Raw genomic sequence first — 16,202 nt, 5'->3', positions numbered from 1 at the left:
GCCTGGTACATAGTAGGCACTTAATAAATGCTCATTGACTAATACATCTCATTCTTATGGGTATTTCCTCCAATCATGAAGACCAAGATCCAGTCGTGCATGCCCATGCTGTGTGACTCTTGCTCATGTTCTTCCATTAGTTTGTCATGGGGGATCTTTCTGTTAATTGTGTGATGGTAAAGATATAGTCTATAAAGCCTACTGTTCCTTTTTAATACCTAGTTAAAGATGCCTTTGATGTATGTATGATTATTCTAAAAAAATTTGTGAAGATTAGAAAGTAGGCTTAGTGATGAGCAGTCATTGATGTTCTTTCTGCATCTTTTTTTGGTAATAAAAAAGTCTAAGATTCTAAGATTCCCACCTCCTCTCCCCCCCCTCCCACTTGGAGTCTTCCTCTCCTTCACATCTCTTAGGAATTAGTCCCTCAGAATATTCAAAGTGTTTCACCTCCAGAATGGATCTTCTTTGTACAACTGGTACAAATACTTTTTCCTCCCTCTTTGTTTTCTTCAGTGGCATTTGAGATCATGAGATTCAAGTACAAGTGTAGTATTTCCACTGTCCTTGATGTAAAGAGTTTTGTTGGCTGTCTTTCTAAAGTTTATTTAAAATATTTCCCCCTGCACTGCTCATTTCTCTTTTATAAGGTAATACTGGTCATAATCTTCCACCTTTTTTCTCCTTAAGATTTTATAAGCAATTTTACATTCTGAACTTGGCTTTGCTTGTTTCTTTGCTTGTCAAGTCAAGCGTTTGCTAATTAAGGTGGCTTTTAAGCTCTTTTGTTTTCCTCATTATGACAACTGATTTATAGTAGATAAGCTTCTATATGAAATTGTTATAATCAGTATCAATGCCCCTTCTTCTACCAATTTCCCACTTGTTGGCATTGATAACTTCATTAAATGGGTCAAGTCAGAGTTGTTTTAATTAAACACTATATCGTTCTTATTTTTTTATTCTAGCTTTGCATTAATTTTTATTGTTGCTCTTACAAATCATCAGTCTGACTCTACACAGAGAGCTGATGGGTCATTCTCTGTCTATTAAAATATGATTAATCTCTCCCCATATTAAATCAACATATACTTTGATATTGAATCACTACAATGCGAAGTGCATAAGTGAAGATGCACTGTGCAACGGCGGCTCCATTCCTTCTTTAGTCTTCCTTTTTTCCCCTTAAAAGAGAAATAAACAATAAAAAATTCCACCCTTTTTGTTGTGCTTAGATTTCTTTGCCAAACTCAGCATATTATGACTTTTGGCATGACTGGAACTCTGTAGAGCCATGTCTCACTTTACCATCTCTCCTCTATTACCTGTCCTTTCTTCATTTTCTTTATATGCTTTTTAAAAATCTAAGTTAGATTGATAAGTTCACTGAGCAACAACACTGCTATTTTTACACAACATTCTCTTTTCTTTTTCACTGGAATTGTTTCTTTTTGTCTTCAAAATTTCATTCATAAGTGCTTCCCCTCATTCCTAGGCTGACTTCTCTTATAGGATTTTAGACCAAAGGCCACCTTTCTTTTCTTGTAACCTTTATAGATCTATTTCCTAAAAATCTAAAGTATGCCCAGATTTTCTGTCCTCTATCACAAAAGCTAACATTGAGTGATTGCTTCCCCTACAAGATTCCCATACTTTATGTGTATCATCTATCTATCTATCTATCTATCTGTCTATCTGTCTGTCTGTCTGTCTGTCTGTCTGTCTGTCTGTCTGTCTATCTATCCATCCATCCATCTTATCTACCTCCATATCTATATCTATATCTATCCTCTTATCTTGACCAGGCTGGAAGTACAGTGTAGCTACTTGTGGGCCCAGTCTCAATACTGATTGGTAAAGAAGCTTTGACTTGTTCCTTCTCCAGCCTGGGTCAGTTCATCCTTTCTTAACTAGAGTAGTAGTCCTGGTGCATCATACTGATATGGTACCAAATGCAGACATTCAATGGGCATTATCCCTAATGTTGTTTAGAACTCTTGAGCACAAGTAAACCTCCAACCCACAACCACATTAGCCACACACACACACACACACACACTCTACACATACACATATACACACACATATATATACACATATACACGTGTGTGTGTGTGTGTATGTGTGTATAAAGGTTTCTTGATGCCTTTTGTTTTTACAGCAACCATTTCTGGACCAGATAACCCTTCTAATTCTGAGATTCTGTAATTCTATTAGTTGAATCTAAATCTTCTGACTTCAAATACAGTTCTTATTCCACTGTGTAATAGTTGTCTTCTTCTTTTGGAGACAATCTAATCTAATTTCTGGTGCTTAGAAGCTTTTAATAATGTCATAATATTATTTATGAATATTTACGTAATTATTTATATCATACTCACATGACTCATTGGAACATGGATTCCTGCCTTTTCAGAGCTGACTGGAATGTCATACACTTGTTGCTCCTGTTCCTGAGATAAATTCAACAAAGGAGAAAAGCAAGATAATGAGTAATCTGATCCTCCTCAAGCCTCTCTTTAACCCAAACACAAATTCATGAAGAATTAAAGGAAGTCCTTTCAATTATAGAGTACATATTCCTGTGGTGTCAGTGTCATATATTGATGTAGAAGACATTTAATGTAAAACACACTTTTCCAATTTACCTTTTCTATGGATAAAACCTTTCCTACAGGTAAAACCTAGAAGAAGAGTTTATCTCAACTACTTGGTTTAATTTCTGTGACTTGTATTTAAGCTTTATAAACCAGAAGAATAAATGGGTTTTGGTTCCAAATAAAGTTCCTAATAAAAATATCATTCAAATTTTTTTTTAGCTTACTTAACAGCACTTTCATTTTTCTTTACATGATGATATATGTTGGGCATCACAATTCTCAAAGATTAGCATGACTCACAAATTTTAGTTTTCTACTCTCATGAGAACATGAAGGCAATTTACAGAAATTGACTTAGATACATACATTTACACATGTAAAAATGTAAACATTTTTCCCTAGCTGAGGAAAAAAAATTGGTTCCTAAAAAAATTGTATTCAACATGTATTTCAACTGCACTAGGACAGTAGCAAGACATAATTTTTGTTCACAGTCATCATTTGAATTTACACACCAATTTTTATTGCATAAGGTCCTACTATGATGTACCATCATGTCATGGAAGTGACCTTCAGTTCTTGAAGGCCATGTAAAGGAGTATGAGACCTGACAAGTATTGGCAACCTAGAAAGCCTTTGAATACAGGTCCATCCATGATATCAGTTGTCTGAAGAACAACTTTGTTTAGTTCATAGAAACCCATCACCATGCTGATTGAAAGATGGTAAATTTTTTGGTCACAGCAACTCTTGAAGACAATGGACCTAGTCATAGGAAGGTTGCAATCTTTGTTGGTAAAACAAAGTAATTGGATAGATCCAAAGGGTACCTACACTAATAAAATCATAGAATGACGGCATTTCTAGGACTGAAAGGATAAAATCACCTGGCATATATCTGTTAGATTGCAGGTATTTAAAAGTTTTACTAATGCCAGTGACATATTATTTGGAGTTATAACACTTAAAATTCATTAATAAATGCACAAATAAAGCTAAGATGCATTTATCACATTAGATAAAAGACCCCAACTCTAGAAATATAACTTCTGATACCTCTGGGCATAACACATTCCTCAATTAGAGGATAGCCTCACCTTAGGAATCAAGCGACCTTGACTTTGTGGGGATGGAACATCATAAACTTGTGAATTAATAGTTGATAATGAGGTTGGAATTGGTCTGGGAAGTGTAAAGAGGTCCTGGGAAAGAAGAAGAAGAAGGAAGTGATTAAAAAACAAAAATCTTGGACATTGAAATACCTGTTCAAAATTAATTTCTAATTGACAAAGATTATTCTAGTATATAACCAAATAAAGTAAAGAGATGGTAGTATAATGGAAAGAACACCAGTTGGAGTCATGTCTTGGGTTAAATCTTTAATACTTAATAGTTCCATGGTATTTATTATTCCTATGATTTCTAGGACTATCAATAAGATACGTATTATTTCTGGGCCTCTGATTCCTCATCCATATAAGTGGGATAATAAATGTTTGCATTATATGCCTATTCATTCATTCATTCATTAAACATGTGGCTAGCAAAATCATATCAACCTCTCTTACAAAGGCAGCATATGTTCTGAAATACTCCCCTAAACTTCACTCACCCTGGTAGGTGAAGGCCCAGAGGGTAACTGCTATATCTACCAATCTGGGTTCAAAGAGTAGCCCATAGAGGTTCGGAGTGGTGGTCTAATGCAACATAACTCATAAGGCCCTAACAGTGTGCTTTCTTCCATGATGATCAGTTGATATCAATTAGCCAAGTTTAATTGGATTTTACAAAAGGGTGTTTACTAAGGTGGTATAGTAAGAATAATTGGTATGAAGTATCTCCCCAAAAGAATATGACATACTGTCCCATCACTACATACAGAGTGCAGGGAAAGGAGGCTTATGCTAAAACAGCACATGTTACAAAGAAGTAATTCACAGCCCCTAGAAATGCTTTTGTTGGAGCTCTCAAGATATTCCCATTAAGCATGATGAAGCTTTTCTACTGTGCTTCTTGAAACTGCTGTGTGTCTAATCTAGATTGTCCTTGATTCACAAGGTAAACACTGTACCAACTTTTAGGGATGCTTCCAGGACTGGAAGGCAACAGAAAATAAAAGATCCCCCAACTCTTTAACATTCACAAGACCCCTCTCTGGTCAAGAGGGGAATAGGAGACCAAGACTGAGGCAGAGACCAGGGCCCAGGAGTTCCTTTCCCCCTCCAAGTGATTCCTTCTCAGGCACTTGGCTGAGATGGCTCTCTTCTATGTCAAGACATGATTAAATCCTCTGGCTTCCAAAGTGGATTGCTGTTTTATAGATGACCCACAGGGTATAACCAAATTTCTGTATCTAATACCGATACAAATCCTGTGCTGTTCAAGAAGTGAGTCCAGTTCATTCAACAGCTTTCAAGGACTTTTTGATACAGTACTTTTTGAAATTAGTCTAAAGCCTATGGCTGATTGATTCAAAGTAAATTTCAGAGTAGATTCATATCTAGTTCACATCTCTTATTGACAGGCTTATCTGATAAAAGTATCTGTCTAGGAGATCTTGTTGATTGCTTTTAATGGGGGGAGGATGAGAAGGGGGTTTGGTTGAATAACTCAATCTACCCACACCCTTACACAAACAAGTACCTACTGTATGCACTACACTGTGCTAAGCAGTTGGATAGATGGTAAGACATAGCACCCTGCTGTCATGGAGTTTAAAATCTGGAAGGGAGGTAAGATAAAACAAAAACCTAAGAAGGATTTTTGTTACCTTTTTGTCTCTGCCACCTAACAAAGTATTTGACACATAATGAGTATTTAGTAAATGCTTGTTGATTACAGAGTTGTCAAACAAAATATATGAAGTCTGAGGGAGAGGAATGAATGAAGGAATGAGGAGGACTTCATGGAAGATATGGTATTTGAGTTGGGCTTTAGAGGATGCATGGGAAATGCAAAGGGAGAGGAAGAACATTGTAGGGATAGGAAAAAGTGTGAGTGAAGGAAAGGATACAACAGGGTGAAATGAATATTTTGGGGGTGAAACAGGGGTAGTCTGGGTTATAGACTGTATGGAAAGAAGTAATAGGAGATAAAACTAGAAAGGTAGGGCAGCACTAAACTATAAGTCCTTGAGTGTCAACCAAAGGAGTTTAAAGCTTACTTGGTAAAAGAAATAATATAACCAGATTGTGGAATTGTTGTGAGTCCTTCTAGAATTTAGAATGACTTATATAAATGCATATTATTAGTATTAAACTTTTTGGTATGTTACTGAGATGATGTCTGCTCAACAATATAATTTTGATTAATCCATCATTCTTAATTTTGAAAATGGACTGAAAGGTTAAGTTTTTCTCACTTGCATCTTGTTTTATGTAAACCAATATTGAGGATGTGTGGTTTAGTGAAAAGAACCTAGTCCAAGAGTCAGGAAATCTGGTTTTTAGTTCCCGTTGTTTCAGTACCTTGTCATGTGACTTTGGTTAAGTCACTTCCCCTCTCTGGGATTTTTTTTTCCTCCTCTGTAAAAATCATGGCTATACGATTAAGTGGTCAATGACTAAGACTGACTCAACTTTAATATTCTAGGATGTATGAAAATCCAGATTTAAACAAAAGCCAGATTAGGATGAGATTATTCTGCATATATGGCAGAGGAGAAAAGGTTAGAGGATTCAATTTAAATGAATTCAATAAACATTTATGAAGCACCTACTGTATGCAGAGCACTGTTCTCACCATTAGAGAATCTATAAAATTTAGATGAAATATGTTTCACGGTATGCTGGTAAATGTTTTACAACCAGCTCTCTGAGGGAAAAATGTACCCACCATACTTATATTTTTGATCTTCATCATTGACATTTTTTTCATCATTGTAAGTCTAGATAATCAACCACCTCCATCACCACCACCACAACACCAAAACCAAGCCCTGATTTGTAGCATTTACCAATTTCCAAGGTATAACTGTTCACATTGAAAATTTAGCAATTAGCTCTCATGAGCCTATACCTCTGGATTTGTGCCTTACTGTGTTAGTGTTTATAGTTTGGTAAGGAGAGATAACAACATACAAGTAACTGTGAAACAAAATAATACATAATATATATGTAGCAGTGCTGGGGGAAAAAAAGGATTATGTGAGATCTGGGAACAGGTATGCTCATTATCAGTGGGTTGAGGAGCAATTATTAGAGGAGACCTCTGAGGTTCAATTTATAATTTATAATTATAATTATAATGAGGGTTGTGATAAAGGTCTGATTTTTCAGTCTTTAAATACTGTGGATACAATATCATCGGACCATTCTATTATCTAGGAGGAGTTTGGGATTTCAGTCAGATGAACTAAAAGCATGAAAGCTAGTCTTATTTTTTCACCAGCTAACAATGTATTTTCACCAGTGAAGATATTATTAATGGCTCTGATGTGTTTTGAGTTCTTGCAGTTTAGGTGACTTTGTTGACTATGTGCTGAATAACTAGTATGGAGGGCTCAAACCTTCAGAGAGCAAAGGAATTTTCATGAGAAAATTTCTACTAAGGAATTTTCAAATACAATGAACATACTACAAAAATGCCCAGCTCTTAAAGAAGTATGCAGACTCAAAAGGAAAAGGCAAAGCAAGAGGTTACAGGGTGCTAGATAGAAACTCCAAATCAGGAACTACTTAGTATGGGCTGACTTGCTTAGGAAAGTTGATTCATGATACATACTGTGAAACATGAAAAAAAAATCCCCTTTCCTCATTTTAGATTTTTAGCCTGAAGTTAAACCTGAAGGCAATTGGATTCTTTACATGGTTTAAAATAAGGAAGCCAGCTCAATTTATAATTCTAAGAAAACTGGAGTGTTGTTGTCATTGTTTTCAAAGTAACACAAAAATTTTCTGGCCCTTGGTTCTAGGCCCAGTTCTGCAACTAGCTCACTCTTTGAATTTAGCAAGTCATTTCATATGTCTAGGCTTCAATTTTTACATCTGTAACAATAAGGATTTCTCCTAGAGAAATGTTAAGCCCCCTGCCAACTCTAAAATGCTATGAATTCTCAAAATTACTTTAGTATCAAAGATTTACAACTCAAAAGGCACCTCAGAGGCTATCTAGCACAACCTGCTCATTTAAAAAAAATTAAGCTTAAAAAATTTTTTTAACATCACATTAATTTTGAAATATTCTACTCCCTCTTCCTTTGTAACAAAGAAAAGACTTAAAGACAACAAATACAATGTATTTATGCAACATACTGAACCGTAGTCTACTACCTCTCTACAGGAGGGTGATGTATCTCCACATCACTTTTCTAGGGCAATGAATAGTTGTTAGAATTACTTGGCATTTGGCTTCATTTTAGTGTTCTTTTTATTTACGTTATTATAGTCATTGTGCATATTTTTCTCCTGGTTCTGCTTACTTCATTCTGTATCAGTTAATCAATGGATTCCCATCTTTCTTAGAATTTCTCATAGTCCTAATTTTTTAATGGCACAGTAATATTTCATGACATTCATTACAAATTGATTATCCCCTAATCTATGTCAACATTTTATAGATGAAGGAACTGAAACCCAGAAATGTTAAATGACTTGTCCCAGGTCACCCAGGTAGCAAGTGAGAAAGCTAAGATTCAAACCTGGGCTCTTTTTTTTAAAAATTAATTTATTTTGATTTTATCAACAATCACTTCCAAATGCTTTGGGGTTTAAAATTTTTCTCCCCCTTCCTCTCCACCACCATCCCCAAGACAGCACACAATCAGATATAGGCTATATATATATATATGTATGTGTGTATGTGTGTATATATATATATATACATATATATGTATGTGTGTGTGTGTGTGTATATATATATATATACATTCTTATTAAACATATTTTCATATTAGTGATGTTGTAAGTAAAAATTAGAACCAATAGGAGGAACCACCAGAAAGAGGAAACAAAACTCAACAGAAGAGAAAAAAATAGCAAATAGTATGCTTTGATCTGCATTCTAACTCCATAGTTCTTTCTTTGGATGTGGTTAGTATTTTCCATCACAAGGCCTTTGGAGATGTCTTAGATCCTTGTATTGCTGGGAAGGGTTAAGTTTATTAATATTAGTTATCACACAACAGGGCTGTTATTGTGTACTCTTGGTTCTGCTCACTTCACTCAGCATCAGACCATACAAGTCTTTCCAAACCTAGGTTCTTTGATTGAAAATCCAACCCTCTTCACATTGCACCACACTGCCTCTAATAATGACCAAAAATAGCTAGCAATTGTACTGCATTTTTAGTTTGCTAAAACTTGACATACTCTAGTTCATTTGATCCTCATGACAATCCTATGAGATAGATACTACAGGTACTATTACACCCACTTTATAGATGAGGAAACCAAGATCCAGGGAGGTTAAATATGGGCACACTACTACCAAATGGTGTGTATTGAACTTCAATTCAAGTGTTCAGGCTCTTTCAGCTTTCAGCAACTCTTAAACTAAAGTATCTAATGATTTCAAGATATGAACAATGAAACTGAATTATCATCGGAATTTTACATAGCTAGTGATTTAAGGTTTGTAAAGTACTTTACAAATATTGTCTCATTTTATCTTCACAAGAAACATTGGAATGTAGATGCAAATATTATCTCTATTTTAGATGAGGAAACTGAAGCAGACAGAGGCTAAGTGACTTACCCAAGGTCACATAGTAAATATCAGAGGCAGAATTTGAGCTCCGGTCTTACTGATTCTAAGTTCAGTACACCATCCTCTGTGCCACCTTGCTACTTTAGGGAAAGTTCTTACATTGCTCTTTGTGTAGGCCTACCAACATAAGTATAACTAGAGGGAGGAAGTTAGTAGTAGAGATTTTTATAATTCTATTACTACTTCTTTACAAGAGTATATATGTACATATGTATAATATGTACAATTTGTATAATAATAACACATGTGTAGACCCCTTTAGCTTGCTCAGATGACACCCTCCCATGGTGGATACTAGGGAGCTCTTTCTGGGAGAATGATGATGGTAGGTAAAAGACATGTATTCATGGACATTCTATAACTGGCTCCAGTTGACCTACCATTGATTGGGAGGAAACATTTTCCATTGGCTACTACAACCAGAACTGTGGGAATTCAAGAGGGCTTTTGGACTTCACTGATTTCCCATTATCCACTCATCTTTTTGTCTTCATCTGCCCCCTGGTGATATGATAGAATCAGGTGGAAAGACCATGCTGTAAGGTAAAGAGCTATGAGGTCTTCCCACTTTAAGGCCATATGGCCCCCAAGATGGGCTTCCTTGGCCTTTCTATTGGTTGTTTTTCATTCTAGATGTAGGGAGTAGATTCTCTGATCTTGGGAGTTTCAAAGGCCAGGAGAAAGAAAAAAATGGAATCCTGAAGTTGGAAACCAGGCTGGGTTCGGTAGCCAACACAGCCTTGATACCCCAAGGAACAAAGAGAGTTCTTCAGGAGTGACCTTCCTTTGGGAGTGACATTTTGGACAGCAATCTAATGGAAGGACTCATCTAGCAGCAATGCTTCCTTTGGATGTGAACTTGGTGGGACCAATACTACGTAGGAATTGAGTCAAGTTATAAACTCAATCCCTACCTCTCCTGGACTGGCCCCAGAAACCAAGGTAGTACATGGAAGTGGATGCTCTAGAGATGTTGGAGTAAATGTTTGTACATTTATTCTTGCCATATCTTTGAAAAAAATATTCCTTTGTAAAAGGTACTTGAAGAACTGGGAGTGAAATCACTGCCACCCCCAAACAAATTCAGAGAAACATAAATGAACTTATATCCTACTATCCACCTCTTCCACTAATGAGGGTAGGGGCTAGACTTAGATGATTTTAAGGTACCATCTAATTCTAACCTTATAATCCTGTACCTCTTTGTTCCCCTTAGTAAATGCTCAGAGAAATTTTTGCATTTTCTTGCTTATTGTTATTAAAAAATGGAATGGTTATCCACTTGTTCAGAAATCCTTAGGTTTCTTTCCACCCAGGAGCAGGAGAAATCATTAAACAATTCCTATTGGTTCAATGGGAAGAGTATTTGGAATCAGAGGACCAGGGTTCAGATCCCTTTTTTTTCACTCTCTATGTGACCTTATACAAGCCACTTAACCACTCTGGGTCTCAGTTTCTTCATCTTGTAAAATGTGGAGGTTGGACTAGATGGCCCCAACGGTCCCTGTGGCTCTTTAACTATGATGCTATGATTTCACAAATATAGGTGAGAGAAAGAGAAAGTCTTAACAAAAGACTGAAAGGTAATGGAATACTAGTGTGCTGTAAGAAATAATGAGCAGGTAGATTTTAGAAAAGCCTGGAAAGACTCGTATGGGCTGATGCTGAGTGAAGTGAGCAGAACCAGGAGAACGTTGTGCACAGTAACAGCCACACTGTGCAATGACTAATACTGATAAACTTAACCCTTCCCAGCAATACGAGGATCTAAGACATCTCCAAAGGCCTCATGATGGAAAATGCTATCCACATCCAAAGAAAGAACTGTGGAGTTTGAATGCAGATGGAAGCATATTGTTTGCTATTTTTTTTTCTCTTCTGCTGAGTTTTGTTTCTTCTTTCTGGTGGTTCCTCCTATTGGTTCTAATTCTTCCGTACAACATCACTAGTGTGAAAATATGTTTAATAGGAATGTATATATATAGCCTATATCAGATTGTGTGCCGTCTTGGGAAGGGTGATGGGGAGGAAGGGGAAGAAAAATTTTAAAATCAAAAGCATATGGAAGTGATTGTTGATCAATCAAAATAAATTAATAATAAAAAACCCCCACAAAACAAAATACTGAAAGGTTTGAATGTTTCCAAGGTCTCTAAGTAGAACTGGAAGCCTGTGTGTCAGTCTCAGGAGTTCTACTTCAGCTGCTAGGGATTTCTAGTTTTTAGTTTCCTTTTGGTTTCAGGTGATTTGTTATCACTAATGAAAGCATACTTCTAAAAGGCTATTGCATGTGAGTGATGAATAAGCATTTAGAAAGCAAGAAAAGGCATCTGCTTTAGCATCAGATCAAGAACCAGGAGATATAAATTTAAGTCCCAACTTTAAAACTTACTAACTGTGTGTTCATGGGCAAGTCATATATCCTTTCTAAAACTGTTTTCTCATCTGTGAAGTGGGGATAATAACATTGCATTATTTATGAGGGAAGTGCTTTGAAAACTTTAAAACTATTGTGTTATAATTACAGGTTACAGTGTAAGTACTATTGCTAAAGAGAATGATTTTTTGGGGGGTTAGCCAATGGGGTCAAGTGACTTGCCCAAGGTCACACAGCTAGTAAGTGTTATGTGTCTGAGGCCGGATGTGAACTCAGGTCCTCTTGAGTCCAGGGCAGGTGCTCTATCCATTGTGTCACCTAGCTGCCCCCAGAAAATGATTTTAAAAGGAATGATGTCTTATGCCTTCTAAATAATGATGAGGGTAGTTAAAAAGATTTTTGTTTTAAAAAATCTTTCATTTCTTAGGTATTCCCAAGAATGATAGATGAAGCACAAATTATAGGGGACTACAGTTGGAGGTCAACTGTCCAATTCAGTTCAATCCAATAAATATTAACTAAGTCCCTACTATATGTGAGGCAAATGCAAAATAGTTCCTATCCTCAAGGAACTTATATCCTACTATCCACCAGAGCATATTCTGAGTTAGTAAAATACCCACAAAATAATAATAATAATACAAATAAAATAATATAAAGAAAAATAATACAAAATAATAAAAATATCTACAAAAAATCATAGATCTAGAACTAGAAGCAATGTTAGAGCCATTTAGTCCAATCCTCTCATTTTTCAGAAGAAGAAACTGAAACCCAAGGTCACACAGTGGCAAGATTTGAACCCAGATCCTCTGATTTGAGATCCTGTGGTCTTCCCACTGTACCACGCTACATGTTCTGTTAGTTGAGTAAAGAAGTTAAAAATATGGCAAGGGCTAAAATTAAATTCATAGTGGCATGGTTTCTTTCAATAAGCTGTGTAAAGGTAACTTTTGGTAACTTTAGTCAGCTGTCTGGGGAACAGCTGAGCATGTGAGAGTCTAGGCTCCATGGCAGTTGTTTCAGAGAGATGATCTAGGATGCCCTGAGCTGCTTCCTGCACTAAGCCAACTGACGACTTTAAGATGCTTGTAGCAAATACCTAACAGTGTTGGAGCCCAGTGCAATTGTTCCTTGTAACAACTGTGTTGTTGTGTAAGATGTAGCTCAGGGACTTATGAAATGCAAACTATTCAGAACCTTTTAATAACATTCACTTTCTGTTGCTGACTGTGAAAAAGCACTGGATGGTAAATTAATAGATTGTCAGGCTTCCAGTAGCAAAAAAGATTACAAATTGAAGATCCTTCTGTTCTCTCTACATAGAATTTTTAAGCTAGCATATTCTCAAAGGTAGCATCATTTGCTGTTTGCTGGATGCAAAACAAATGTGGCATAGAAATGTGAGTCTGTGGTGATAAAGGAGGAAATGATAACCCTGAATAAGGGCACCTGGGTCTATCTTGCATTCTCAGAATTTGGTAAAACTTTGTTCTTTGAAGGAAAAATACTTTATGGTCTTCCTTTCTCCTTTGCATATCTTCCCTTTGAATCAATAGAAATGCAGTCATGGCTAGCATCTCTACGTTTAAGGAATGCCATGAACATCTCTCTAGTACTATGGCAAATCAGAAGCTTAAAAACAAAACAAAACAAAACAGACACCAGGAGACCATTCAATTTGCTGTGATATTTGTTAAATGTATAGGAGAGCATTTTTTTAAACAAAAAATGTTAATTATATGGTAATAGAACTAGAAGGGCCCTTAGAGATATCCTAGTTGAATCTTTCTATTTTCTCACTCTGCCATCTTGGCTCCGCCCCCTATCCTTCTATTTTCTAATGTATGAAATTAAGGCCCATAAATATAAATGACTTTCCACAGTCACAGTCACAGTCACTTTTTAACTTCCCTAAGTCACAAAGCAAGTTCATGGCAGAGCTGGGACTAAAAACTCAAGTCTCCTGATACCCTATAAGATATCATGTTGGCAAGGTAAATGAAAATCAGTTCTTACCCCAAGGAACTGACATCCTATTCCCCCCTCCCCGTTCATGTTTGAAGAGAATACTAGTGATTAATATTTAACTCACATCCAGTTTAGACATAAATGTAGTGCTTCGTGGAACATAAATGCATTTTAAAAATGGGAATGCATTGTAAGGTTCTATTTTAAGTGGATGGTTAAACATTTTTCTGAACTTGTCAATTCTAAAATATGCACATCAAGAAAAGTTAACAGCCAATGAGGAGAAAAAATACTAGCTTTAATATATATCTTAAATATGCAGTTTTTTCCTGTTAGGAGATGAATTTTCTGAATGTCAATCCACATTGTATGTGGAGTATTTTGTTCTGTTTTACCTTGTTTCCTCTAGTAGTGGTAATAGGATGCACTGAGTGATCTACACTTTCTGAGCTGTTCATAAGATACTTATCCACAAGAAGGCTGGACAGACTTAAGGAAATAGTTTGTGTTCAGGTGATAGAATTTTTATTTAGCACAGAACTTTGCATATAGTAGCTGCTTGAGACATAGTTGTTGAATTTAATTCAAATAAATATCCAAACAATCAATCAAGAAATATTGTTAAGCACCAACTAGGTGCCAGGTATTGTGCTAAAAAGAGATTGAATCCACTATCGTATCACCAGCAGCAAACATTTCTTAATCATTCACTTTGTAAGACTGGGGTTAAGGAAATAAAGGCAAGATATTTGATACTTGCCCTTGAGAAACTTACAATCTCCGTGAGGATACGTAATACAAAAATGACAAATGCTGATAGAAAGTAGCATAAATTAAATGCCATAGAAACGTCAGAGACACTCAGTGTTCCAAGAAATTAAAGAAGGAAATGATCATGTATAAAAGCAGAAAAAGCTTCATGAAAGCTTGTCAGCACCATGGCTAGGGGGAGAAGCAGAGAAAATAGCAACTAGCTCTTTCAGCACTATAACTAAGAAAACAGCAAAGCTGGCCACACCATTATTGGTGTATGGGGGCAAAATAGTTTTGACACTTAAGGAGGAAAAATAATGGAAGCAAGACTCAGTTGTTTATAAAGAGAAGTTCAGCTAAGCCTATAGAAATTTGAAAGGGATATGACAAAGTATTATTTGTTATCCTCAGAAAATATCCTTGACATGGGTATGTCTCTATTTCTTTCCCAGTGTGCTTACCCATACGAAAGCGGCCAGTAGGGGAGTGTTGCATATGCATTTTCCCCCTCCTCTTTGAACATCTTGTGTGCTATGGCTACACTTGATAACTTCCTGCTATTTTGGTACTAGTGAGTCTGTGATGATAGTCAACTAGGATACATTGCTGACTCTGCCTTGTTCACAATGAGGGGCAGCTAGGTGGTGCGGTGGATAGAGCTCTGGCCTTAGAGTCAGGAGGACCTGAGTTCAGACACTTGACACTTACTAGCTGTGTGACCCTGGGCAAGTCATTTAACCTCAATTGCCTAAAAAAAACCCCCAGATTTAACAGACTTGACTTGGAAGGGGAGAATATAGGTAACTGGAGAGATAGTTGAAAGACAATTCCAATAGGAAGAGAAACAGTGTGAGCAAAGTGGAAAAGGGATGTATGTGGTGTTTATGGACAACAACAAACTGAACTCATTAGCCTAGACAAGAAAATTAATGAGATAAGCACATAGTACTTAATTCTATTAGCAAAATATATTTCTGCTCATTATTTCCTAAGCATTCACTGAATAACACCAATTACTCATATTCAAGGTTATACAGCAGTCAACAGATTTTCTTAGATGTAATTTCTCAAGTTCTATACTGTATATTTCTTACTATGTGCCAAGGTACATACCTGTTTAGCAAAGGTTAGAGTCTTTTCAGTGAAAATTTTTGCTGTGGTCAATGGTACAGGTTGTTCATAGACTTGCTCAGTAGAAGGAGAAGCCACAGGCTGGGGTAACTTCACCCAGCCAACCATCTGCTCATATACACCTGGTGGGGCAGGTCTGTTGAGCTCAGAGGGCACATGGCAAGTCTTTTCTGGACTGCTGGGTAATTCTTCCAAGCTATTTTGGGAGGAGAGAGAAAGTCCACCCTCTTGAGAATCAGTGAGGAGATGGAGACGATTTGCAGGGGCCAGCCCTTGTCGACCATGAAGTGAACACTTCCACCACCCCTCACTTTCTGGGACATTCTTTTCTAGAATGGTCAGGATGTCTCCTCTCTGGAAAGCCAATTCATCAGCACATTCGGCATGGTTATCATATAATGCTTTTGCCAAGATACACTGCTGAGGAAGAAAAGATTAAATTAATAATAATACCTAGTTTAACTTTTTAAAGGAATTTCACATGCTCTCTTCTTATTTTGGCAACAATTCTGTGAGGCAGGAAGTAGCCTCAGTTCTGTAATTGGGGGAAACTAAGGCATAGGTGCATAAGGTCACATTTGTCTAAGGTCACACAGGTAGTCAGCAGCAGGGCACCATCTGCCAGACTCATACTATTGTCATTGTGTACCATGCTACCCTGTCCA

The 16,202-nt window shown here is 36.6% G+C and overlaps 1 protein-coding gene across 6 annotated transcripts in view; it reads right to left on the bottom strand.

The window, feature by feature from the left end:
- The window catches only part of CASS4 (Cas scaffold protein family member 4), a 62,514-nt gene that overhangs the window by 11,412 nt on the left and 34,900 nt on the right, over nt 1-16,202 (bottom strand). For 4 of the 6 annotated variants that reach the window (XM_020981424.2, XM_020981422.2, XM_020981429.2 and 1 more), the window contains exons 2-4: nt 15,520-15,957; nt 3,698-3,802; nt 2,382-2,453 (exon numbers count right to left, since the gene is read on the bottom strand). In XM_020981424.2, the coding sequence (XP_020837083.1) occupies nt 2,382-2,453; nt 3,698-3,802; nt 15,520-15,957 (615 nt within the window). The remainder of the gene's footprint in view (nt 1-2,381; nt 2,454-3,697; nt 3,803-15,519; nt 15,958-16,202) is intronic. The other 2 variants (XM_020981423.2, XM_020981428.2) reach the window with 2 other exon arrangements.

Source organism: Phascolarctos cinereus, unplaced genomic scaffold (genome assembly GCF_003287225.1).
Source record: "Phascolarctos cinereus isolate Bilbo 61053 unplaced genomic scaffold, phaCin_HiC Scaffold_2;HRSCAF=192, whole genome shotgun sequence".
Taxonomy (NCBI): domain Eukaryota; kingdom Metazoa; phylum Chordata; class Mammalia; order Diprotodontia; family Phascolarctidae; genus Phascolarctos; species Phascolarctos cinereus.
Note: the sequence above shows the minus strand (reverse complement) of the source record. Positions and strands in the feature narration are given on the sequence as shown.